Raw genomic sequence first — 26172 nt, 5'->3', positions numbered from 1 at the left:
AAAAAAAAAAAAAAAAAAAAAAAAAAAAAAAAAAAAACAAGTTTGTGGGGCTTGGGGGAATGGAAAGCATGAGGATCTGAGTTCAAACCCCCAAATCCACACTAAAAAACTGGCATGGCAGTGGTATTTACAGACCTAATGCAGGGAGGCGGAGACAGAAAAGTCCCTGGGGTTCACTGGCTAGCCAAATCAATGAGCCGCAGGTTCAGTGAGAGACCATGTCTCACAGAAGAGAGCGAGCAACAGAGGAAGACCTCCAACCCTGGCCTCTGGCCTCCACACACTCACAGGCATGCGCATCCCTGTGCACACACCGAAACAAAATAACAGGGGCTAGAGAGATGGCTCAGGAATTAAGAGCACTTGCTGTTCTTAGGGAGAACATAAGTGTCGTTCCCAGCATCACATCAAGTGGCTCACAACCTCCCCTGTCTTCAGCTCCAGGGGATCCAACCTCCTCTTCTGGACCCCATAGCCACCTACACTCACATCCACATATCCATATGGTGATATATATGATCTTAGCTCACTCAGAACACATACACACACACACTTAAAAATTGAAATTAAAAAAAAAAAAAAGAACAAGGGCAAGTATGGTGGCAACCTGCCTTTAATTCCAGTGCTCAGAGGCAGAGGCAGGCAGCTCTTTTCATAGCTTGACACTAGTGAGTTCCACGCCAGCTAAGGCTACACTTGGAGACTCTATCTCAAAGCTAGGATGGGTATCATCAATGCCATCACTCCCAGTAGCAGGAAACATCACCATTTTGCTGAGTATGACCCCCTCTCCATGCTTGTATGGTATTACACCCAGGGAGTCAGTCCTTACAGTTAGGACAGCCTGCCTGTTTGTGTACCACACCCACCTAGTCAGTCTGCTTATTTATTCACTTAAACATTCCATGATCCAGAGAACTACATCTTATTCCACCTGGCCCTCACTTCCCAGGCATGGAAATTGATGTCTGAAGGGTCAGGTGACCTGCCCAGAGGACCATAGCTGCAGGTTCTGGCAGATGTCAGGATATCCCAAACATCCTTCCATGGAGCTCTGTCTGCAGCCACCACTCCGTGCAACTGAGTTATGGGACCAGGGGGCTCTGTCTGGTTGGATGTGTATTGCTTCCTAAGGGCATCCTCCAATGTCACATGATGGCTGTATGCCAAGTGGGCAGCCAGTGCCTCACCTGCCACTGTGTATGTCACTCAGCCCCTGCCCATCCACACTTCTTAGGTGTATCCAAGAAGAAAAACAGAGCTTGATAAGTGGAAAAGGACAAACTCAGTTGGAAAAGAGACATGGTCTTCAACACGCTGGACAAGTAGGGAGGGTGATTTCCCTTTCCTGAGATAGATGACAACATCAGAGTCCACTCAAAAATCATTTCCTAAAGCAAATCACAGGATGGTACCTGCCGGATGTGAAATGATTTGTATTCTATTCTTGGGGCCAAGGAGCAAATTGACTGCAGAGCATGTTTTGCGATTTCTTTTTTAAATGAACACCATCAATGAAACTGCAGCAGCAACAGCAGCACACAGACCCTCCCGCCGCAAGACAGGGACAGAGACAATCCCAGCACCACTCGAGCCCCAGGCCCGGCTCCAAAAGCAGATAACACTTTCCTCATGCTGACCAAGGGTGTTGACCACCCCCACCTTCCCACATCCTTTTCTGTAGAGAACAAGACACTTCTACCCCTGGGGTCCGAGGGGCTGAGACAGCCTCAGACTGCAGGTCCCACCTCCCAAGCATCCTCCCAAGCCCTGAGCTATCTGAGCTCAGCCATCTTTGCCCCCAGCTGCATTCATGCTGGTGAGAGTTAAGGCACCTGGTTCCAAAGACCTTTTGGATTCAGATGGTCACTTCCTTCTTCCTTCATCTCCTTCACGCTTAGACACCCCATCCCACATCACCCTGTAGGTGTGGAGCACCCCTTCAGTGCACATAGTGTATCAGTTGTAGAATTGTGGGAGTGATGGTGCTCCTGAAGTGGCATCCGTGTCATCCAGCCTGGTAGTGGTTTGCGACCTTCTGATCTCCCCCGAAGCTCTGCATTACTGAAGTGAGAGGTGGCCCTGGTTGCTACCAGTGCAGTCCAGAGCTCCCAGGGCTGACTAGACCCTGGGAGTATGAAGCCTGCTGGGCAAGTGATTGGCCTGGAATGCGCTGGTTCTTGTGGTGAGTGGAGGAGTGGAGATGGATGAGTGCTGGGCTCACCATTCACCAGATGAGCACACGTGCTGAGTTCTGAGCCAGCTGAGGCGCGGGTGGCAGAGTCCCTGAAGCTGGCCAAGGTCAGACAGTGGCCTCTTCTGCACTGTAATTCTGTGCTTCGCATGTGACTGATCAGGGCTCCCTTTGTGTTAGGGCCCTGTCTCAAGTCAGCAAAGCTGCAAGAGGCTGAGAGTGGAGCCTGACCCTGGAGGGAAGCAGAGCCCCCTTCCTGCTGGTCAACTTCAGGGGCTCGTAGACCCTGTGCCTATTGTAAGTCGTTGTTGTGCCCTGCGGCCTGCCCTACCTTATAGGGATGGTAGGTAAAATGACCATGGCACTTTGCCTACTCACCAGCCATACATTGTCTTCCACAGTCCTGACAAGACCCTAGAGAGGTGTTCGCTCCCCACACTTGAGCCTCTGTTCCTGACCTCCCTGAGGAAGCTCTGAGACAGTTGGTGGAGCTCATCATGGGCATCCTCTGTATGGCCTATGAGCTAAGCCCTCCATGCAGACTGAGGAAGTCCCTCAAAGGAGGTTTAACTCTGGTACCCCCAATGCTGACCCTCAAGGAAAGGCCATTTGGTAGCCTCAGGGAGGAGGGCTGTGTGGGAGCTTCCTGGCTACAATAGAGGTCTTTGATGCTGAGTCCCACTCATCAGGATCTGCTGTGGATGACCACCAAGAGTCCTGTGGGTAGCCTCCCATCTGAGATCCTCCTGGCTGCCTGGCAGCTACTGTCTACCCTGTAAAGCACAAAGTCACAAGCCACTGTGCTCCGTCAACCACAAGCCTCTCCCATTGCTCACATATGTCAAAAGGTAGTGGAAAAGCTGTGTTTCCTGGGAGCATGCCTAGATGCGTGTCAAGCTGGGTTAGCCCTGTAGGAGACTCGGCGACACTGGATGAGACACCTCTAAAATTGCTGGCTACTTTTAAAAATCGCCTTTTAATCCCAACAAAGACATAAATGGCTGTGACCAGTCCAGCATGCCCTCCTGGCCACCCTCACTCACACCACTCCCGTTGACTTTGTGGGCTCAGTCCTCTTGCAAACAAACCGAACCTCCTCTGTGTTCCCTCTCTCTTACTGATACTCACTGAATGGCCCTGGCAAAAGGCTTCAACTGTGCTGAACTCAGCAGGAGGGAGCGGGCATATCAGTGTCATGAGGCCATGGCCTCTGGGTAGAAAATGACTTAGCTTTCCTGCTCTGCGAGGCTTGGCCTCATCCCAGCATAGTCTTGCTGGCACTCTCCAAGAAGACTGGACCAGGACAAAGCCTGCCATTTCAAAAATGAGCCTGGAGCCCGGGTCTCCTCCCCAATCTTTGTTTTTGACTCCTTCATATTAGGACTCCCTGTAGGAGACATGCACTTTGGCAGTAGGATGTTTTAATTGCCTCTCAAAATAGCTTACAATAAAGAACACTAAACTGTGACTAACCAATTGTATTTAAGGAAGCCCTGGCACAGTCAGACGTGGGCCAGCTGATAGAGCCTGCCCACTCACAGTCCTGGAGCTGCCCTGTGGCCCTGTAGGCCCTGACCCCCTCTGAGGTTCCTGCCACAGTCCCCTGGGCCGGTTTCAATTGAGTGTTCCTGAGAAGGGAGTGTTGTAGCAGCAACAATGTATATCCACAGTCAAAGAATCTCAGCCCCAAAATGGAGGCAGCTAGCAGCATGGGCAGCTGATGCTACCAGACCCTCCTCCACATAGAAACTCTACCATCAGAGACTCGTGTGCTTGTAATAAAACAGCCAGGGCAGGGAGTGGCACTCCTCTTCATGGACCCTGCTTCCCTAAGCAGTCCAGTAGCCATTTATCATCTACCGTCTCCATGTAACTCAGCCTGACTAGGGATTGCGCTTCTCCCTCGAGCCTCTCATAGTCTTGGCTCACATGAGCTTTCCCTTGGCATTGGGGCTTTCAACTAGCTAGCTCTCACTCAGTTGAGAGCAACTAGCAATTAGTTGGTCTGCAAACTAAGCCATGGGAAATGGTCATGGACAAGTAACCTGCACATAGCATTTGACCCATGGACTCTGCCCATTTTTATGGCATGGCCCAGAGGATCCTGGATATGCCCTGCACTTTCAAGGAGCCTATGAACAAAGGGAGAAGGGAGGGTCTGAGGCAGGATGTGTTGCCACCCCTTGAGGGCACGTGTGGTGGAGATCTATTGGGAATGACCTAAGGAGGATACTTTGATGGATCTCTCTGGCACGGAGGACACACATTCCTTCTCAATCTTTCCTGAAGGTGCTCACCGAGAGATAGATTAAGCTAGAGCTGGCAAGGAACAGCACCCACTAGTACCATGGGGTCTTTTTTCCAGCTGTTATTGCAAGACAGCCATGCAGATCCTGACTAGAGAGCAGAGCCGCCCCTGAGGGCTGTAACCCGGAAGCTTGCCCACACAGGGCTTCAGCTAGAGGAAACCAGGAGCCCAGGTGGGAAGGGCTGCATGTGAATCCCAGAGTCTGGTGCCTCATCTCTCTTAATTACTGGCAGGGCAGTTGCTGAGTTGAACCGGAGCTGGAAAGCCTCAGTGAGTAATTACTGTCAGCAACACAAGATCTACAAAGCCGTAAGCTCACAGCTTGGTGATGTTACTGAGTCTAATTAAAATACAAGAAAGAAAATTCTCTTTCATGATTGACTTTCAGGGCCAGTGAAAGATGAAAAGCAAGGCAGCTTGCAGTTGATGCCAACTGAGCAGTGCACACACAGATGGGCAGACATGCTAGGGTGGCCAGGGTCCCTGGGACATCCTCAGCACCTGTGACTCACAAGAGGGCTGAGTCACCTGACATATCTGTGCCCAAGATGAGTACTACCTTTTGAGGTACTGGGGACATTCCTACGAGCAGGCTCCTCCCTCCAGCTAGTCTCTACTGTAGGTGGTTGAGGAAGTTGGCTTCTACCAGAGCCTCCAGCAGGCCTGCCTGTGTTGAGGCAGCGGGGCAGTGGTTTCTGGCAGCATAGGCACCTTTGAACCTTAGACCTTTTGAGCAGCCTCACTATTCTGGATTCCTCCTTGGGAGGAGGTTGCCCTGGGCAGCACATCTCTGAAAATAGTTATTGACTGGATACCCTGCTAGATGCCACCAGCCTATGTAGTGGGAACTAGATGGAAATCCATCAGTTCTTGGTGCAACTACCCCAGAAGGATCTGTACAGGAGTGGATTCAGTATTATGAGTGACAGAGACTTTTCTGCCTTCATCTCAAGGTGCCCACAGCTGTCAGGAAGGCCAGGCAGCTGCCTTCTTAGTCCATCTGCTTGAGAACTCCCAGCTGAGGCTCTGGATGAGTCGGAAGTAGGACAGAACAGCCAAGTCCTGGGCCAGGCAACAGCAGGACGTGTGTGAGGAACTTCCAGGCCATTTTCTGAGAAGCGAGTGGCCTGGCCCACTGGGGCCCACTCTGCCACGTGTCAGACTTCAGGCGAGTGAGACACACAGTGAGGAGAGCTCGACCTCGCCCCTCCAAGTCTTCAGAGATTTACCTCTGAAAGTCGTGTCATTCACAGGATATTTTTAACCCAGAACCAACAAATCTGCCTTTTAGCATCAGCTGCAGCAACAGCCTGCACCCGCAGCTTCAAGAGCAGATGGTTGCCCGGCTGTCATCTATGTTCCTGGGCCCACCAGGAGCCCTGAGCCACACCTGCCACAGAGGAAGGGCAGCTGCCTTCATCAAGGCATGCCAGAGCACAACCCCCAACTAAGCACTGGTCCTGAGAGGCCATCACAGATCAGAGAAGCCTAAACCTTGATCCTGGCGACTTTGTCAACACACAGTCAAGGCCTGGTCCCCAGAGTCACTCTGTGTTCACCTGGCCTTCTTCATTCCTACCCATCCCTGGGGACAGGATGGGCCTCAGCCCTGTTCCATTCAAGCCGAGTGTGGTACCCCAGACCTCACCCTCACAGCTTGAATACAGAAGCCCTCCCATGGCGGAGTGTGGGATGTGGGACAGAGCACACTGTCAGCACCTAGGTTCCCATCACAGAGCAGGCTGACCATGTGTGACCCAGTATGCTGGCTTTGAGTGGAATGTCACACGTACCAAATGACAGGAAGAAAGCCAGCCATGGCCAGAGATAAAGCTTTTCTCTTAGAAAATATTTTCATAGTATAGAGTTCCCTCTTCAGCCTGTGTTTAGCTTCATGGTAACAGAAATCAGGTGGTGGGCTGGGCTGTGAGCCCTGAGGTACACACTCTAAGTCCCCAGACCCACAGGGGGCCTTCCCTTCCAGTGTGGACAGTTGGCAGCCAGGCCTTTACTGTTAAACCACTTTATTAAGACACGTTTCCCATGGCTGGGGATCCACTGAGCTGGAGAGTAAGTATTTGTCTACAGGCACAAAGCTTGAGGTTCCATCTCAGCACAGGCAGACGAGTGAGGGGGGCCAGGGGAACAGGTGTTGAGTCCAGTGTCTTCCACCATTGCTCTCTCAGAGGGAAATGCTAGGAGTACTCTTCTATTCCTCTCCACAGTCCAGTGTCTTCCACCATTGCTCTCTCAGAGGGAAATGCTAGGAGTACTCTTCTATTCCTCTCCACAGTCCAGTGTCTTCCATCATTGCTCTCTCAGAGGGAAATGCTAGGAGTACTCTTCTATTCCTCTCCACACTTTTTTAGTATGCATTTGTTTATTATTACTGCGTGTATGCGGTTGGGGCAGGGGCTGCATGGCGCAGTGCACGTGTGGAAGTCAGAGGACAACTTCGTGCAGAGGGTTTTCTCCTGCCTGCCTGCGTGGGTTCCAGGGATTGAATTCAGATTGTCAGACTCCCGTGGCAGCATCTCACTCACTGAGACACCTTCGCAGCTCCAGCCCCACGGTTTTTGTTTTGTCTTGGTGATTCTGAGACTTGAACCCCTGATCTTGGGCATGTCAGGCTTTGTGGCTAGTCCTTGCTACCTATTTTCTAAGACAGGGTCTCTGACTGAACCAGAGCTCACAGCTCAGCTCCAGGTTGGCCATAAGTTCTGGGGATGTGCCTATCTGCCCTGCAGCACCCCTAGCTCTGCACAAGGATTATAGACATTCACCCTCAACTGCTGACTTCTGAGTGTATACCACTTGCCTTCCAAAGTTCCCTCTCTCCTGATCCTCCACAGTACTCCTCCCTGCTTCAGGAAGTACTGTGCCAGGGTACCTGTATGGCAAGCAGAGGACATCTCTGTGGAGTAAGTTCTCTCCTTCCACTTTTCTGTGGGTTCCAAGTATCAAACTCAGGTCTTCAGGCTGCATGGCAACTTCTTACCCATCTTTCCAGCCTGTTGGCTCATTTTTTTAAAACTAGGTTATGTATTTCCTTCTTACTAGAGTTCAGGAATCTTTATATAGCTGGACACCCAATGTTTGTCAGCCATAAACCATGCTATGTCCTCCTAGGCTATGCTTTTAGGAACAGTATCAGCCTAGGGCCTCCAAGACCAAGTTCTCAGCACAAAGGAGATCGATTTACCCCAGAGGGACTGAGGACAGGGAATGAGAGACAAAGACAGGAGAGAGAAGATGAGGGAGAAGGGGAAGGGAGCAAGGCAGACTAAGGAGGGGTGTTTGTCCTGGAGGACAAAGAACTGCATCTGGGTAGAGACAAGACAGACGAGGTCCATAAGCAAATGCTACAAGAGAAAAATCTGTATTAGGATGAGGTGTAGTTGGGCTTATTAATTAAGTGAATTAAAGGGGGCTTTTGATTGCTAGACTTCAGTTCTTTGATTGCTAGGCCTTGGTAGTCAGCCTCAGAAGGAGGAAGTGGCCAAATGAGGGAATAGACCTTGGTGACTAGCTTCAGGAGTGTAATCTAACCATTTTTAGCAGGGCAGAGGGCATGGGAGAGAAGAGCAAGGCCTGCCAGAGCCATGCTCACTACACACTTGAGCTGCCCAGAGTCCCTTCAACATTTGTTTTTTCATTCTCTGAAAGCATTTAGGAAAAGCAGAAGTTCTAACTTTGGATAGTTCATCAGTCCTGTGTTTGTGGAGTGTGCATCTGGTGTCAGATCTAAGGAGGATTTCTCTCAGTGCTTTTCTTTTAGGAGTTCTATTGTGTACATTTCACAGGTCTGCTCCATTGGAGTTGACTTTCGGATCTGATACTAGACATGTTTTGAAGTTCTCTCATGCATCTATGGAGGGCTGGGGATATGGCTCAGACCATAAAGTATTTTTGCCTAGCATGCACAAAGCTCTGGGTTCTGTCCTAATACCACATAGACCTGGTGGTATGCTGTTGCATGCCCTGCAATCCCAGTGCTCCAGAGTAGACATGAAAATCAAGGCCTTCCTTTGCTACAGTTTAAGGCCAACCTAGACTTCATGAGACTCTGTCTGAGAAAAATGTGTGGGGAGGTGTACATAGAGACATTGCTTAGAAAACACTGAGTTACCTTTGTACCTTGGCCATGAACCTGAGTCAGCCTCTGGGTGAGCCGCCACCATCCCTCCATTGTGCCTGTTACCACTTCATCCTTGCCCAGCAATTCAAATTTTCTTTTTTATATTTTTTTGCTTCAGTTTTGCTCTTTTTCAGACCATGTGGGAATCTCAGGGTTTGTAGATCTCCTTCCAAACTGTAGGCTCAGCCGTTCACGTTCTACGAAGTGGGAAGGCAGCTCGGGTGTTGACTGGGCATGCACCAACTGTGCAGATTGTCTGGGGATGCTGCATCTTAGCAACGCAGCTCCCAGCCAAAGAGGTCTTCCTCTGAGCCTGTCTTCTCATCTCCATCCTGCAGCTGTCTCAATCTTCTCTCAATCTTTCCCTAGGTGATTCATGTTTCAGTGTTGTTATAAAAAGTATTGGCTTACACTTTTCATTTCTGTTTGTTATTCGTGTAGAACACCCTAGGATGCCGCCTGCACAGAGGTGGTGTGCAGGCGTCTCCATCTTCTCTCTCCTGTGAGACCCACAACCTACATAAGAAGCCAGGCATAGTGGCTCATACTTGTCACCCCAGCACTGAGGATGCAGACAGCAGTAGGTCTTGGAGCTTTCTGGGCGGCCATGTTCCAGGCCTATGAGAGATCCTATCTCAGTGATGAAAATGGATGACTCCCGAGGAATGGCAGCTAAGGTTGTCCTCTGGCCTCAACACACGCACAATACACCTGAGCAAACACACACACACATGAAATATGTTACTTGTGCACTGTGTATATTTGCTTTGAGATAAATGTATGCTTTCTTTTTCATGGGTAATAGTTGAGTCACCATGAGTCTCCAGTGCCAAGCAGCCTTATATTCTTGGAGAATCCTGAGTGGGTCATTGGAATGGGCACGCTCAAAGAGGCAGATGCTTGGTCCCAGCAGGTTACTCTACATGGAGGAGTGTGAAGACTTTAAGAGGTAGGGCCTTGCTAGAGGAAACAGATCCTTGTGTGTCCTTTAGTGCTGTGTGGCCTATGTCGTGGTTGACCCCAGGATCCTCCTCTGCTTCTCACCTAAAGTGAAGGCTTCATGCCATGATTGACTGAGAAACTGCGAGGAAAATAAAGCATCTTTCAATATTTTTACAGCTATACAATGTGACTGATGTGGAGGGGGAGGGGCTGGGGAGATGGCTCAGTCTGTAAAACGCTTGCCTTGCAAGCATGAAGACCTGAGTTTGATCCCCCAAAACATACATTTTTAAAAACCACATATTGAGGTTCAGGCTTCTAATCCCTGTGCTAGGGAGAAAGAGATTGGAGGATTCCTGAGGCTCATACCAGCCCGACCAGCCTGGACACCAGGCCAGGGAGAGACTGTCTCAAAAAATAAAATTCAAGGCAGACTGCACTTGGAATAACACCCATGGTTGACCTCTGGCCTTCACATGCATGAGCATACATGTGCAAAGGTAACTACACAAGTGACTCACACACAGTTGTAAGGTAGGGTTTGCACTACACAATGAGACCTGGGTTTTAGCCATACCCTAGGGTCCTTGTTTTGTAGTTTATGCCTTTTCTTTACAATGTCTCCAGATTTTGATTTCATAGCAGAGCTGGGTGGGGTTGACAGCTTTTTAGAAATCATCTATAAGAGGCTAGAGGTATAGCTAGGTGGTGGAGCACCCAGAATCCTCCTGTGAGCCTGGAGAGGGGCTTGGCAGTAAGGTGCTTACTGTTATGCACAAGGCTCTGGGGTCCATCCTCATTTCCATTCTCAGAAATGCAAAATGGATAAGTGGAGGGGTGGGTAGATTGATGAATGGTCAGTTTATAGTATAGATCAGCTTGGGTGTCAGGCTTGTTGGCCTCATGTGTCCGAAGACCCTTCAAGGTTGTTATCCCACAGTGTGTTGTGTTCAGGATTGCTGGTCTACTCTTTGTTGCCCCCTGTAGTGGTTTGAATATGTTTGGCCCAGGGAGTGGCACTATTTGGAGGCATGGCCTTGTTGTGGAGTGGGTGTGGCCCTGTTGGAGTAGGTGTGTCACTGTGTGTGTAGGCTTTAAGATCCTCATCTTAGCTGCCTGGAAGTCAGTATTCTGCTAGCTGCCTTCAGAATAAGATGTAGAATTCTCAGCTCCTGAACCATGCCTGCCTGGATGCTGCCATGCTCCCACCTTGATGATAATGGACTGAACCTCTGAACCTGTAAGCCAGCCCCAATTAAATGTTGTCCTTGTAAGAGTTGCCTTGGCCATGGTTTCTGTTCATAGCAGTAGAACCCTCACTAAGACACCCCATTATCCCCTTGCCACCGTTGTTTTCAGGGAGAAATACGCTGCCACTTTTATCTTCATTCCTCTGTAGGGAAAGCATTTTTGCCCCTGCCGGCTGCTTGGAGATTTTATTTTCCCTGGAGGTGAGCAAGTTGGAGGTGTGTGTTCTGATGCAGTTTTCTTCTTGCCTTGTTTGGAGTGTATTGGGCTTCTAGGGCATTTGATTTGGGCTTGTCCTTCCATTGCACAAATGTGGGTGTGATTACCTCAAGAATCTTTCCATCCCCCATGTCGGTCACATATCACTGGATAACAGCATCCAGTGGCCAGTTCCGAAGGCCAGGATCTGAGGAGGGCTCTGCTCAAGGGCTCCCATGGCCACAGTCACCTAGGGTCTCCTGGGAAGGATGGGTACAGACCTGTACACAGAGCCGTCACCAGGAGCATTTCCTCGGTAGCTGCTGTCTGGGAGCCTCTGTGAGTTCTCTGTCACACACAGTGGTGCTCACTTCACCTGAGCTCTGGAAGGAGAGAGAGAGCCCAGCAGCATCCATCAGAGCTGAGTGTGAAGTAACAGTAACCTCCCAGCTTTGTGCCATGCAGCTGGACTGAAGCGGATCCCACTGGAGGGTGGGGACCAATGCACCTGTGGTATCTGGATGTGGGTTGTTGAGAGCTGTTTCACAGACACCCGCATATACTGGCCTCTCCTTTGGACTCTAGATGTATGTGGAGCCTGTCATGTGACCCTGTCATGTTATCCATAGATGGGTGGGTGATTTCTGCTTTGTCGTTTTGGGTATCTCCTCCCATGGTGTCTTTGAGATTACTTATCCTCTCAGGGCTTCTACCATGTGAGTCTGAAAGATCAAACTCAGTACATCAGTTTTAATGCAAACACCTCTACCCGCTGAGCCCTCTGGCCATCTCCCTACCTTATTTTATGAGGCAGGCTCTCTCAGTGAAGCTGAAGCTTACTGACTCAGGCTGGCTGGAATCTACCTGTCTCCACCTCTCCTAGAGACAGGGTTATGGGTGTGCCGTCCCTGGCTTTAGAACAGGGTTGTGGATGTGTGCTGCTATCCTTGACTTTAGAAGCATAAAAGAGATCTGAACTGAGATCCTCGTGTGTACCATGGACTCTTTACCCACCAAGCCTCTCCCTGGCTCCTTGTCTTATTTGGGCTATTTCATAGGCTCTGCATGTGGGTTGCATCCTCTAAGTCACCTACAGCCCTCCACAAAGGGCCAAAGGCACCAATCCCTGTTTTATGTGAGGATACTAGCTCAGAGAAGGAAAACAATGTTTACACCCTGGTCACGCAGCAACTAAGAGTGACAGCTGGGGCTATATCTCACCAGGTGATGCCAGCGCTCCAGGAAAGTATGGTGGCTCCAGGAAAAGCAACTCTCAGAGAATCTGAGGAGGGCACTGCTCAAGTGGTAGACAGACCAGTGAGGGGACCAGCCCAACTGTTCTGTCTCCCAGCTTTGGCAAGATGACCAAGGAGCAGAGCAACCTGGGTGCCCTGGCTCTCCCACGCTCCAAGTCTGGGCTGTAGAAGAGTGACTTCCCCAGCCTTTCCCTTTCCTCAGGGCACAAGCTGAATTGCATGGCCTCCTGTCCACTACTGTTTTCCTCTCTACCCCCACTTCTCTAGTATGTCCTGATTCCCCATGGTCTCCAAGCACAGAGGGAACCTGTGAAGGGCCAGGGCTCCCTTGTGTGCCCTGTTAGGTAAAACCCCATAGATAGAATCCACGGGCTCTGTCTCTGCCCGGTACCCTCTGTTCCCTCCCAAAGCTGCGGGAGCAGCTGTGGAACTCTGAAGCAGAGCGCAAGCCTGGGGGACGCAGTGCTCATAAATAGAAAGCATCTAATAATAATAATTGTGGGTTTGAGAATCGTTAGGGGCTGCAAGGCCCAGCCTCCCCCCACCCCACACAGCTCCAGAGGGAAAGGTCACCCCTAGCCAGGATGGTAAATTCCTTTCACGCTTTGTCATTAGCCCACACTACATTGGATACTTTCCTTGGCATAGTTCAGCAGGGACACCAGGCAAGCCATTTGCCACATAGACACAGTTTCTATGCTTGGAACTCCATGTGGGACCGTCATTTTCAGCTCTGCTCTCATCATCCAGAACCGGTAACCACCAGTTCCTCCTGGGCTCTGGCAACTTGGGGCACAGGAGGAAGACAGAAGCCTGGTCATGCTGGATGCCAGCTATCCCAGAGCACACTGGCACAGCTGTTCCCATGAGTTGATGTTCCAGGTTAGGTGGGAGGGAACTCTAGTGGGTAAAGGAGGGAGGGGCTTGGGTCAGGTGTAAATGGCTATCATGAAGAGGGGTCTCTGGGCTGAGCTTACTGAAGTAGTTTGCCATCTCTACCACCCAGATAGCACAGGCTCACAAGGTCTGCACACTGCACACTCTGACAGTGTGAGGCAGGGTAGGGATGGCAGCCACTGTAGTGTCAGTGGAATAGAGGGGACAGACCCAGGTCTGGATGCGGAGAAATAGGAAGACTATGGAAGGCACCATGTTCCCTGGGCCTGAGCAGATAGGAACTCACCCAATGCTTGCTCATGGAAGGTCCTTAGCATCCCTCTGGCCATGTGCCCAGCCACCCCAACATCCCTGTCTGGATCTCCTTGGCTTCACACATACAAATCGCATCCCTTGCCCAAAGCCCTTCAGCCCTGCAGGCCTTGGGAACAGACCCCGGCTGGGCGTGGAGGTGTGGGCCAAAGTGCAAAGGCTGACAACTATCAGCCGTGGGCATCTTCATCTCTGCTGCGCTGGTCCCACAGTGCCATTGGCCTGTCCCCAGCACAGAGGAAGAGGGAGCTAGAGATGGCACATGCACGTAGCCCATAAATATTTCTAACCACAGCCAGCACGTCTGACTGGGCAATTTGCTTTTTAAAAAATTGCGCTCTAATTTTAAGTGAACAGCCCCTAATTATGGTGATTTGCAGGCACCTGGGGACCGGGTGGCATTTGAACACGGCAGAGCAGTGCAGAGACTGATTGGCAGGGTGTCATTCAACCCACACATGCTGATAAGCCAGGACCACTTCCCTGGGTGGGTCTGCACTGGGAGGTGAGCCTACCCGTGCTGAGGCGGGCAGGGCAACCAGAGGAGCCAAGTTGAGAGATTAGGCAGAGAGACTGTGGAAGGACCTAATTGGGCCATGCCCAACTTGTGGTACAAACCTCAGACTTGCAAGGAGAGACATTTCCTGCCCTCTCTCTAACCTCCAGAGGGACCTGCCAGGACTTGTACTGGCCACACAGAGGCTCTGTGAGCAGATACTCAATGAGGTTAGAGTGGGCTTCATGTGGCCTCTGTAGTTCTTGCCTGTTTATGAGGACAGGCAAGTGGTGCTGGCAGCTGAGAGAGGTCTCTTTCAAATAAAGAGAATGGGTGTGGTGGCCTGTCATCTGAGCTACTTGGACCACATAGGCGGGAGGACCATAGTTCTAGGCCAGCCTGGGCAACTTAATGAGACCTTCTCTCGAAATAAAACAATATTAACAAGAAGACTGGAGTGTGGCTCAGTGGTAGAGCACCTACCTGCCTAGAATCCCCCAGTGAGGGGCTGAGGGTATAGCCCACTGGTAGAGCCCCTGACTACAGTCCTCTGGTGAAAGGACTAGAGGTGTAGCTTGATGTTGGGGTACTTAACTAACCTGTATGACACCCAGGTTCCATTTCTAGTACCACACTTAAACAGACAGACACACATCTAGGGAGAAGCAGGGGAGACATGATGCCCCGAAGTTCCTGCTGAGGGGACCCAGACCATGGGTGTTCCGGGACAGTAAAGAACCCTGGAGGTTCTCCTCCCACTCTATTCCCACCCCCACCCAGCCAGCTCTCCCTGCTCCTTCCCAAACATCTGCCTCAGAGTCAGCCCCTCTGACATTTCGGGAAAAACATTGCAAGTCGAGAGCAGAAGGGAGAAATGAAAGGATTTTCTCAAGAAAAGGTCAGAGTGGTTTCTCTTATTTTTGTTTAAAGATGGTTTGTGTTGAACTATGACAAGGCTAAATGTATTAAGGGCCATGGGAACAGGCTGGGGGTTGGCCTACTCGAGAAAACAGGAGGAAAACCCAGGTAACAAGCAAGACAGGAGACGGCTTAGGGAAACAGTGAGACAGAACCTGCCATTCCCTGATGGCCCATGAGGGATGGGGTAAAATGGGGTGTGGGGGCTCAGCAGCTGCAGTCTCCCCAGGTCCCCTCTTGTTCATGCTAGGGAGTCAGTGGCAGTCATGAACTTCCAGGACCTACAGCAGCAGCCTGTACATCGGTGTGGCTTCCAGGAGTAGGGTCACCTGTAGAGCCACTGGCAGGAGGGACCGTTCAGAACAAACTCCTACATGCCTTGGGCCATGTGTCCATGTTCTCATTAGCACATCCACTCTGCATTATTCATTGGCATAGGCTAATTCACAGAGAAGCACTATCCCCAAAACGGGCGGTCTCTGCTCTCTCACTGTTGTACACACCACTAGCCTCCTGCCTCATGCCAGTGGTGCCACATAAATATCATACTATTCTCAAAGTCCCTTGAGCTTGTCCCTTTACATGGCTGGATTATTTATTTTTATATGTGTAGCTAAACTGTACTTGGTTCATTCCCACATCCCTGCAGGCCATTATGCATCATGTCACTGTGGACATTGGTATGTGCCCCTTTGTATAGATGTGTTTAGTTGGCCTGGGAGCACACTGAAGGGATACCAGTGGACCACATAGTCATGCAGAGGAATTACAAGGCTTTTCCACTGGAGCTGAACTTGCTGCCAGCGATGCGCAAGTGTTCTGATTTCTACTCATCCTTTCAGATGCCTGCCTTTCTTCAGATGGCTACCCTGATGGGCTCTGGCCTGACTTACATCCCCTGGCAATCCCATAAGCCCACTTTCTTTTTTTTGGACCCCCCATTCTTCTTCCTTGGAGAACCAGCCAGTCTGACCTCTGCTCTGCTCCTAATTGGGCCTTCTGTCTTTCCGTGGCTGAGTGGGGAAGGCTTTAGATTTACGGGACACTAGTTCTACATCAGACCCAAGGTTTGGGAGTGGATCTTTGTGGAGTTGTGACTTCTTGCCTGGCCTTGCAAACAGGGCCTTTTCTCTCCTACCCAAGTGGTCCTTCTATATTTTGTGCCACTGCAGTATGGCTGGGCCAATTGGCAGGGGAGGCCCCAGGATAAGTGAGCATTGGGAAAGGGAGGATGACAGACAGGAAGGCCCAGAGGCTCCATCTGCTTCTCCCAGCCCGGCCTGCATAGTGAAGGGTAGCCTGCCCAGACAGCCTGCAACCTGGGCAGACCCAGGGAAACTGCATTCTGTACACTGCAGCTGTGAACCTGGCTGCAAGCTGCACTCCCACTTCCCATCACAGAGGTCACAGAGCCATTGTGTCCTCTCTTCAGTTACATGTGACATAAGAAAACAGGACAAGAACCAGTCTGAGCTCCAGAGTGTACCCTGTCAGGGCTAAACCTCCATCAAGATAACCAGCATCCTGGCTTCAGTCTGGAAGATGCTTTGGGCTCGCTTCACCCCACCAGGTCAAGCAAGTAACAGCTGGAGATCCAGGTACTGGAGTGGAGGTCCCCAGGATCTGTAGCCTGTGGTTGGGGTAGCCCCGAGGCAGGATTTGCTCCCTGTGTGAATCTCAGCTCCCTGTGCTGACGGCCTTGAGCTTTGCATCAGTGGGCAGTGTAAGGCCACTGAGTGCAGAAGCAAGCCAGGGTCCCTGTAGCCCAGGCTCCACTCCAGTGGCTGGCAGGACAGCCTTCCCTGTCTGTCTCTCACCTCCTCCACTGGGGAGCGTGTGAGGACAGAGGACAGACACCAGTCCAATAGCCACCACTGACTCCCCTCTCGTCTCTCCTTCTGCAGGCCACAGGACCCTCGGGCTCCAAGATGCAGCTGCTGGAGACGGAGTTCTCACGGTCCGTGCCTGACCTCATTAACCTGCACTTGCTGCAACAGGACAGCATCCCTGCCTTCCTCAGTGCGCTCACCATAGAGCTGTTCAGCCGCCAGACCTCTATCTAGCCTCGTCCCATGAGCATCTTCACCTACAGCCACTGGACCTCGGCCTAGCCTATGCCTGCAGCTTCTCACATGCAGCCCCCAGACCTTGGGCCAGCGCTCTTGGTCTGCAGTTGCCCACATTGTCCCTAGATCCCTTTGCCACCCATAGCTGCATTATGTCACAAACACTAGCCATGGCCTCTGCGCAAGCAGCCACTGTCTCTTGTCCCTGGCCAGCAGGAGCAAGTTGCTGGGGATGACCAAGCCAGATCATGCCCCACTACTCTCCTCCCCACCCCACCTCCTGTTGTAGGGCCTTTCCATTTACTGTCGTCCCATGGTGTAACCGTACCAGCCTCCAGTCCCATGTGTCAGTTGCTTTTGTCACTTCTGTGGCCAGACTATGGCCTGTGTCCACAGTCTCAGCCTAATGAAATAAAGAGCCACCTTTATCTTCCTTCCCTGGACTGTGTCCAAAGCTCGAAGCTCCCTCGCTGTCCAGGCCTCACCACACTGTGTTGTGCTTCCCTGGACGACCTAGCAGGCCTGCTCATACATTCACCTTGAGAGACAGATGGGGTAGGCTTATGTCCCATCCCTCTGAACCTGGGTATCTCACTCCCTGCCTTGGTTTCTTCCCTGCCTCTCACCTGCCTGAGGCCTCTGAGTCCGGTGGGTGATGCTCCCTTGCCAGCTCCCCCTGCAAGGGGCCCAGCATGCCCAGCCACCTGCACTACAGCAAGTGTCCTGGTTAACAGATTTTCTTGGGCAGAGGTGGAGAGGAGAGGGCCTGAGTTGGAGATGTGTCTGGGCTGGTCTGAGATCGTGTATTGATGACCTGCCACCTGAGTGTACCCTACCCTCCTCAGGTGCCTACAAGAGAATGGAAATGAGACAGCCTGCTGGGAGTGCTCAGGCTTGGGCCAGGGCCCTTGGGCAAGAGAAAATTTTACTTGTGGCAGCATCCGCCCCTGCCTCCCCCATCTCCCCACCCCCTACCCCTGTTTACACCAGCTCCTCACTGGGCTCCCACTGATAAATGGGTCTTAAGCTGCTAATGACTCACTTTAAGGGATTAGTGGCATGGTGACAAGCATCAGGAGGTAACAGGATTTGCTGTGTCCAGGCCTCCAGCTCCCCTCCCAGGGGACCCCCCCATATTCCCACCTTCCCCCATCACACTCATCTGGAGTGACGAGTTCGGCCATGGCTGAGCTCTTTATCACCTTGTCCTTTATTGCCTGGTGCAAGGCCCTCTGGGATGTACAGATGTGGGTGTCTCTCCAGCTCCTGGCTCATCCCAGGGACCACCAGGCTATTCAGAGGCTGGAGTGAAGGTAACCAGGGTTGCCTCAGAATCAACCTACTTACAATCCCCAACAGCAGGGACTGGCTGCACCTAGCTGACCTTCCCAGCTCACCGCCGCCTCTCTCCCACAGCAAACTGGCCTCGGTCTGATCACACCCTTCCAGCTGGGTGGCATCAGGTTGCAGGTCAGGAACGAAGGAATCCTGCTCCAGAGTCAGACATGGATGGTCCCTCCTGCTTCCCAGCATCCCAGGCCAAGTACAGGCTGTCTTTATTCTCACACAGGCTGGAAAGCAAGACTCAAAGGACCAGGAGCTCCCAGTTGAGAACACAAATATGCATAATTTACACATGCACATGGTGCACCATTATGCATGAAGTTGTGCACCCTCTGCACATGTGAGACATGTGCTTGCATATTAAATATGCAAATGCACATTAGTGTATTTGGGCACAGAGTCTGCATGCATGAACCTATATAGGTGCACATTTGTGTTTGTAGTACTTCTGCCCAGAGAGGGATGTGCCCCCCACCTCCATCTATCTGTCTCTCTGTCTCTCTGTCTTCCTCTCTCTCTCTCTCTCTCTCTCTGTCTCTCTCTCACACACACACACACAGAGAGAGAGAGAGAGAGAGAGAGAGAGAGACAGAGAGAGAGAGAGAGAGAGAGAGAGAACCAACAAATGGGAGCAAGGAGTCCCAGCGAGGTCTACATTTATAACTGCTTTCTGGTTGACTCTACAACTTGAATATGTTGTTCTTATCATTAAAGCAAAAACTAATAAACCTCCAAAGAGACAGGAGGTAAAGGAAAGAAAGGCCTCCCAGCCTGGTGGGCAGACCTGCATGCCTCGTGTGTGGATGGGCAAGAATGCCCAGGTTTGTTTCGTCAGATTCTGTACGGGAGTTTCTAATAACTGCTTTGTTGTACAGCTCAGTTTTTCCCAACAACCATCCACAGATCCATAGCCAGTGGGTTTCATTGCTGAATCTGAAAGACACAAAAACATCGAAGGTTCTCATAAGGCTTCTTGAGAAACAAGGCTAACAGACACACCAACTCCTGAGTGACAGGGAAGCTGCCAGCGACTCCTAGGACTGCTGCGTTTCAGAGCCATTTGGGGCACTTTGTGTGTGTGTGTGTGTGTGTGTGAACGTGTGTGGCACATGGACTACAGAGCACATGTGGAGGTCAGAGTTTGCCAGAGTTGGTTTTATCCTTCTTCTTTGTGGGTCCTAGAGATTTGAACTCAAGTCATCAGGCTTGGCAGTGAGCACCTTTACCTAAGGAGGCATCTCACTGGCCCCCTGTGCCACTTTCTTTAAAAGCAAATGAAAAGTTCCAGGGCCCAGTTAGGGAGCATCTTGCCTGGAATCAGATCTGCCCGCATGCTAGCTGCCCTAAACTGTACTGCAGTGCCCTTTCACTAGACATAGCCTCAGAACAAGGTGAAGTAGAGACAGGATTCCCCAGGACTCTGGCCAAGCCCGCCTAGCCTACTCTGCCTCAAGTTGCTGGGAGACCTCAGCAATGAATCAATAAGGTGAGTGGCTCCTGAGAAACCATGCCTGTGGTTGACTTCTGGCCTCTCCATGAGCAAATATGCACACGCATGGGCATGCAGATGGACATACACACGCACAGACATGCACATGCATGGACATGCAGAGGCATGCAAAGAGTTGATCAGAACACAGACGGATGGCCCCTTGAGGACCCAAAGAGACATGTGTACAAGCCTTGACATTGGGTTGGGAGGATGTATATGTCATTTAACCCAAGGTCACATGTGGGTCCCACCTTCCCAGCCAGACGGCTTCGTTTCCCCCTGTGACATTTATCACCACCTTGCATTCTGTTTAGTGCATCTCTTATAATATGCATATATATGTAGGGAGATATTTTAATCACTCTCTTCTCACCTATGGAACAGTGCTGTCTCAATGAAATGTCATGCTGATGACATACATCATTTGAAATGTTCCATGGGGGCTGGAGAGATGGCTCAGTGGTTGAGTACGCATACCTGTCTTCCAGAGGACCTGGAACCCACGTCAGGTGGCTCACCACCACCTGTAACCTCAGATCCAGGGGATCTGATGTCCTCTGCTGTCCTCACACATGCATACCCACACACAGGCATATGTGCCATTAGAAATACAATCCGTAATGTTTAATAGCCACATTAAGGAAGTATGGAGTGGAGCTAATATGATGATTCAGTAGGTGGCACTTTGCTGGGAAGGTGTGAGGACACTCGGATTCTACATTGTAATCCCATTGTTTCTAAGAGAGAGGAAAAGCTCCTAAAACAATGGTTCTCAACCTTTAGGTCGTGACCCCTCAGGTTGAGCAATTTTTTTACATGGGGTCACCTAAGACCGTCTGCATTTCAGATATTTATATTATGACTCATGACAGTAGCAAAAATACAGTTATAAAGTAGCAGCAAGATAATTTTATAGTTGGGGGTCACTACAATATGAGGAACTGTATGAAGAGGTCACAGCATTAGAAAGGTGGAAAACCACTGCCCTAGACGCTTGCATGCTAGCCAGCTGTTCTGGCATGTGCAGCTGTAACTGTAATTCTTTGGGGGGGGGGTCAACACCCCCTCTTTGCTCCCAAATCACTGTAAGGCTTTTCTGTGCCCTGTTCATCCCCTTCAAGCTTCTAAGCAAATGACACAGAGAGTTGTTATATTTATTAACAAGCTTCAGGCCTAAGCTTGCACATTCTGAGCCGTTCTCCCTGTCCAAGGCTGCCGACTTCCCGTCCACATGAGTCTGGCCTTGGCTCGCTCTCCCATCACTATCTCGAGAATCCTCCTCTTCTCTTCACATGGTTTCTCCACTCCTCTTTCACTCCTGCTCTGCTCTCTCTGGGACCTCTAGACTGGGATTGGAAGTCCCACCCTATTCTCTTCTGCCCAGATAATTGGCTGATCAGCTTTTTTTATTAACCAGTTGGGAGCGATGGAAAACAGTGTTTACATAGCATAGAGACCCAAAATAGTTGACCATGCCATCTTTTGGACCTCGATCAGATACTGCTAAAAGATGAGGCAGCAGGATCATGAGATCAAGGACAGCCTGGGTTCCACTTACAGAGCCAGGTGTGTTTACATCATTTATTAGTATATATCCTAAGCTTTGAATACAGAAGTTAGTGTGGTCCCTGCCAAAGGATGATGTGCAAATTAGATCCAGGTGTAAGTACCCACTTATGAGCCCAGCACTCAAGAAGCTGAGGCAGGACGATAGTGAATTCAAGGCCAGTTTGAACTACATAGTAAATGTCAGCATAGACTGGACTACATAGCAAGACCTTTTCTCAAAACAAACCAGGAACAGAGCTGGGGATATGGCTTCGTGGGTAAAGGGCGTGCTATGCAAGCATAGAGGTTGGAGTTTGGATCCTCAGACCCCAGGTAAATTAAGGGGAGTGCCTTGCATGTCCCTGAGGGCCAGCAGAGTTATGCTTCTCCTGGGCTCATTGGCCACCTAGCCTAGCTGAATGGACAAGACCAAGGTTCAATAAGACAATCTGTTTCAAAAATTAAGGCGGAGAGTGAGTGAGGAGGGCCTGCCAGTGCCATCTGGCCTCCACGAGTATGAACAGGCAAGTGTACCCACAAACTACACATACCCCAAATTAAAGAACAAAACCGACAAAGACAATAAAGAAGACATTGAAATTAGGTTTCAAATATGTTTTATATAACACAATACATCCAAAAATTTTCCCATTTCAGCCTGTAGTCAGTCTTTTTAAAAAAAAAAAAAAGAGACAGGTTAGTCTTTGATGATTACCGAGTCTTAGAAAGTGAGGTGTCTCTTCCACTTTTTGCCCACCTCAGGTTGAACTAGCCCCACTCAGAGCTTGATGACCATATGACTGCTCATCTGTTCCCTGTAGGCCCCGCAGCAGTAGTCTTGGCTTGTTAGGCTCTGTGGACACTCACTGGGCAGACCATGTTCTCAGAGAGAAGCTATGCATTCTTTCTGATTGACAGAAGCCAGAGAGAAGGATGTTATCTTAGTTTCTATCATCTCAATAAACACTGTAATCATTAGCAACCTGGGCAGAAAAGGGTTTCTTCCAGCTTACAGTCTGTAGTCCATCCAGGAAGTCAGGCCATAGAGGGTGCTGCTTACTGGCTTGCTTCTCCTGGCTTGCTCAGCCTGTTTTCTTAGAGCACCCAGCACTACCACTCCAGGGGTAGTTGGCGTCACCCACAATAGGCTAGGCCCTCCCACATCAATTATTAATAAAAAAAAAAAAAATGCCCTACAGTCTTACCTACTGGCCAATTTGTTGGGGCCATTTTTCTCAATTGAGTCTCCATTTTCCTGGAGCTTGTGACAAGTTGACCTAAAACTAGCCAGCACACAAGTCACCTGTGTACAGTGACAGAGTAGGCCTGGCTCTGGGATTGGGGTGGGGGCGGCAAGATAACTAAGCTATGTAAGCACCTGGGGGCCTGGAGGGCATAGTCAGTGTCTAAGGTCCTTCTGACCCAAACGATGGGTTCTCCCAGCTGTGAATGCCCCAGCCCAGACATCAGAAGCCTCCATTCCATGCTGGCTTCACACCAGCCTTCCTTTGCGGCCTCAGTCACCACACCTGGAAAATGGGCTAAGAGCAGGAGGGAGAGAGGTATCAACAGGATCCCAGAATTAGCTTGGCAGCAACCTCCAGTATCATCCCACAATTAGTCCACCCGTCAGCCACCACCAAACCTTTTCCCTCTTTCTTTTTTATATTATACTTAAAATAGAAAATTAAATTTTACACAAGGTTTACAAGCTGTTAACGGAATTCACTAATCAAACCCCAACACCCAAGTCCTTGAAAATGAAAATTTAAAAGGTCTGCATTTGCATATTCATGTTCTTAATAGGGTTCAGAAGGTATATTTGCAGCTGATGAAAAGGGATTAATTAAGTCTAATTTGCATTGGTGGGCCTCTTAACCCTTTATGAACTGGACCAGAGAACCATGGGTTGCCATGGCTGGGGGCAGCAAGTGAGAGATGCCCATCCTGGCTGCCCCTCCCTTAGTGGTCACAAAAGCTACACAACCATGCAGCCCTGGAAGCCAGAGCCTCCTCCAGGATTCAGTGATATGCAGTGCTGTAACAATTACTGCACTGGCACTGAGAGCCAAACACCAGACTGGAAGACCCTCTCAGCTGCTTGCTCTGTGGCAAGATGCAGGCAGGACAATGGGGAAAATGTGTGTGTGTGTGTGTGTGTGTGTGAGCGTGCGTGCGTGCGCATGCATTGTGTAAGCTGGAGATTAGCATCAGGTATCAGCCATAACCGCTCCCCACCTTAGACTTTGTTTTATTTCATTTTGACAGGGTTTCTCAGCATATCCTTGACTGTCCTGGAACTTGCTCTGTAGACCAATCTGGCCTCAAATTCAGAGATCCTCCTGCCTCTGCCTCCTGAGTGCTAGGATTGAATGCGTGCACCACCACTGCCCAGCCCCAAGGTTACTTTTGAGACAGGGACTCTTATTGAACACGGAGTTAGACTGGCTGGCCAGCAAGCCCCAGGCAACCTCCTGACTCTATCACCTCAGCTCTGGAGTTAATATGCTTGGGTTTTTCACATGGATTCTGAGGCTCAAACTCAGGTCCTCACACTTGTATGGCAAACGCTTCACCTCCCAGCCCCTACGTCATCTTTGACCTCATCACTCTGAGGTCCTTTGGTTTTCTTCATTGTTTGTCTATGTGTTGAGACAGGGTGTGTGTGTGCCAGCTCTCCTGGGTGTACACATGTGTCATGTTTGTGTGCAGGACAGTATATTTGTGTGCTGTCACCTGTGTGTTCACACGCATACATATGTGCATATATGTGAGTGTATGGAGCTGTCCCCTGGACCTATGGCAATTGAGTGGGCCATCTCTGCAGTATAACACTCTCTGTGACCCAGATCTTAGTGACACACACATGGAGCTAAAGACACAGGGTGTATGCAACAAGATCTGTACATAAGCCATGTATTTACATAAAGTTATTGGCACAACATATGTGCATATGTGTGTATGTGTATGTATGTACTTGAGTTGTATATTTAACATACATTCATAAGGGCTATTAGCACATAAGTTTGTATTTATATATGTATATGCAGTTACATACATACACATTAGGTATACAATGTGGATACTTATAAAAACATGCACATAACTATATACATAGTTCTCCATGCAACATAATACTTATATGTGCATACTCATGTATTTTAATATGTGCACACATAGTTATAGATACAATGTATCTATAGAATTATTGCTTTGTTCCTTGTTTGTATGTTGAGACAGGGTCTCTATATATAGGCTGGGCTCACCTCAAACTCATAATCCTCCTGCCCCAGCTTCTCGATGTTGTGATTACAGGCATCACTGTATCTGAGTTTTTTAGGGCACAGGTGGATGGATGGATGGATAGATGGATGAATGGATGGATGGATGGATAAGTGAATAGGTGGATGAGTAGATGGGTTGGTGAATGGATAGATGGGTAGATGGGTAGGTGGGTGGATAGATGAAGGGATGGGTTGATGGACAGATGAGTTAATGGATGGTGGAATTGACAGATGGATGCATACATGGATGTACAGGTTGATTGATGGATAGATGGATAGATGCATGGATGAATAGTCAGAAAATCATATTTGTTCATAATACACATACACATGAGCATAGAGAAATTTATACTGCAAATATATATCTAATATGTGCCTAGAGTAATGTACAGACACACACATTATGAATAAGTCTTTAGATGGGCATCAGTCACACTGATATGGAGCATGTATGTGTGTGTATGTGTGTGTGTATGTGTGTGTATGTGTATGTATGTTTGTGTGTATGTGTGTGTGTCTTGCTTGTATGTGTGTATATGTGTGAGTGTGTGTGGTGTGTGTATATGTGTTATGTGTGTGTACATGTGTATGTGAGTGTGTGTGTGTGTACATGTGTGTGTGTGTGCAATGATTTCTCCCAGGCACCAGGCTAAGGCTGCCTGTGCTGGTTTGAATTACTTGTGTTTGCACTAAATTATGGCTCCAGTAACTCCGTGGCGTTACATCTTAGAAGTGCTGGTTCTGTGGCCGCAGGGCGCTCTGCTATGTGCCTCGTTAATCTGATCCCCTTTTGCCTGGAAATTAGACCATTTGTTTGCCTTTTATGAAGATTATTCTCAGCGATTATGAGCAGGGCTGTGGGAAGCTGCGGGAGCCTCTGGCTGGTGAACACCAGTCACTTTGGAAATCAGAGAAGGAGGCGGAAGGCAGTCTGAGGCTCCCGTTCTCCAACTCACGAAGGAACAACCTGAACAGGGGAGAAACTAATATCTACGAGGCTGAGTCGGGCTGCTTGGTGAGGGAGGTAGGGAATCTAAGAAGCAAGATGGAACTTGAAATGACAGATAGCTGGTGGGCCGGGGAGATGGCTTAGTGTGTAAGGCAGAACTGGAATAAAAAGCTGGCTGTGGTAGCTTATGTCTGTAACTGTGGAGCTGGGGAAGGAGGAGCAGAGGCAGGTGGTTTCTAGAACTCATTGGCTAGCCAGGCCAGCCAAATCTGTGACCTCCAGGTTCAGGGAGAGATCTGTCCCCCAAAATGGGGTGGAGAGCTGGAAAGTTCCCCACTGTCAAAAAGCACTGGCTGCTCCTCCAAAGGCCCACCTTTGATTCTCAGCACGCACCAGGCAGCTCATGGTGCCAAAAAGAAATGTCCAGACCAGTTTACACCTCTGGCAAGATCCAAGAGCTCTCTGAATTACCTCATCACCAATACTTAACCATTGTCTCTGTGGTTTGCCAAACCAGAAGGGACTACAGCAAATAGCCATGTATTCCCTTGAACACGAAGGAGTTTGATTTTTTTTTTTTTT

The 26172-nt window shown here is 49.8% G+C and overlaps 1 protein-coding gene across 4 annotated transcripts in view; it reads left to right on the top strand.

Moving 5' to 3' along the window:
- Window positions 1-17408, top strand: part of Mad1l1 (mitotic arrest deficient 1 like 1) — a 314427-nt gene extending 297019 nt beyond the window's left edge. For 3 of the 4 annotated variants that reach the window (XM_031338517.1, XM_031338518.1, XM_031338519.1), the window contains one exon: window positions 16812-17407. In XM_031338517.1, coding sequence (XP_031194377.1) covers window positions 16812-16970 — 159 coding nt within the window. In that variant the 3' untranslated portion in view covers window positions 16971-17407. Of the gene's footprint in view, window positions 1-16811 lie in introns of all 4 variants that reach the window. The other variant, XM_031338516.1, reaches the window with a different exon arrangement.
- Window positions 17409-26172: the final 8764 nt, after the last annotated feature.

Source organism: Mastomys coucha, unplaced genomic scaffold (genome assembly GCF_008632895.1).
Source record: "Mastomys coucha isolate ucsf_1 unplaced genomic scaffold, UCSF_Mcou_1 pScaffold22, whole genome shotgun sequence".
Taxonomy (NCBI): domain Eukaryota; kingdom Metazoa; phylum Chordata; class Mammalia; order Rodentia; family Muridae; genus Mastomys; species Mastomys coucha.
Note: the sequence above shows the minus strand (reverse complement) of the source record. Positions and strands in the feature narration are given on the sequence as shown.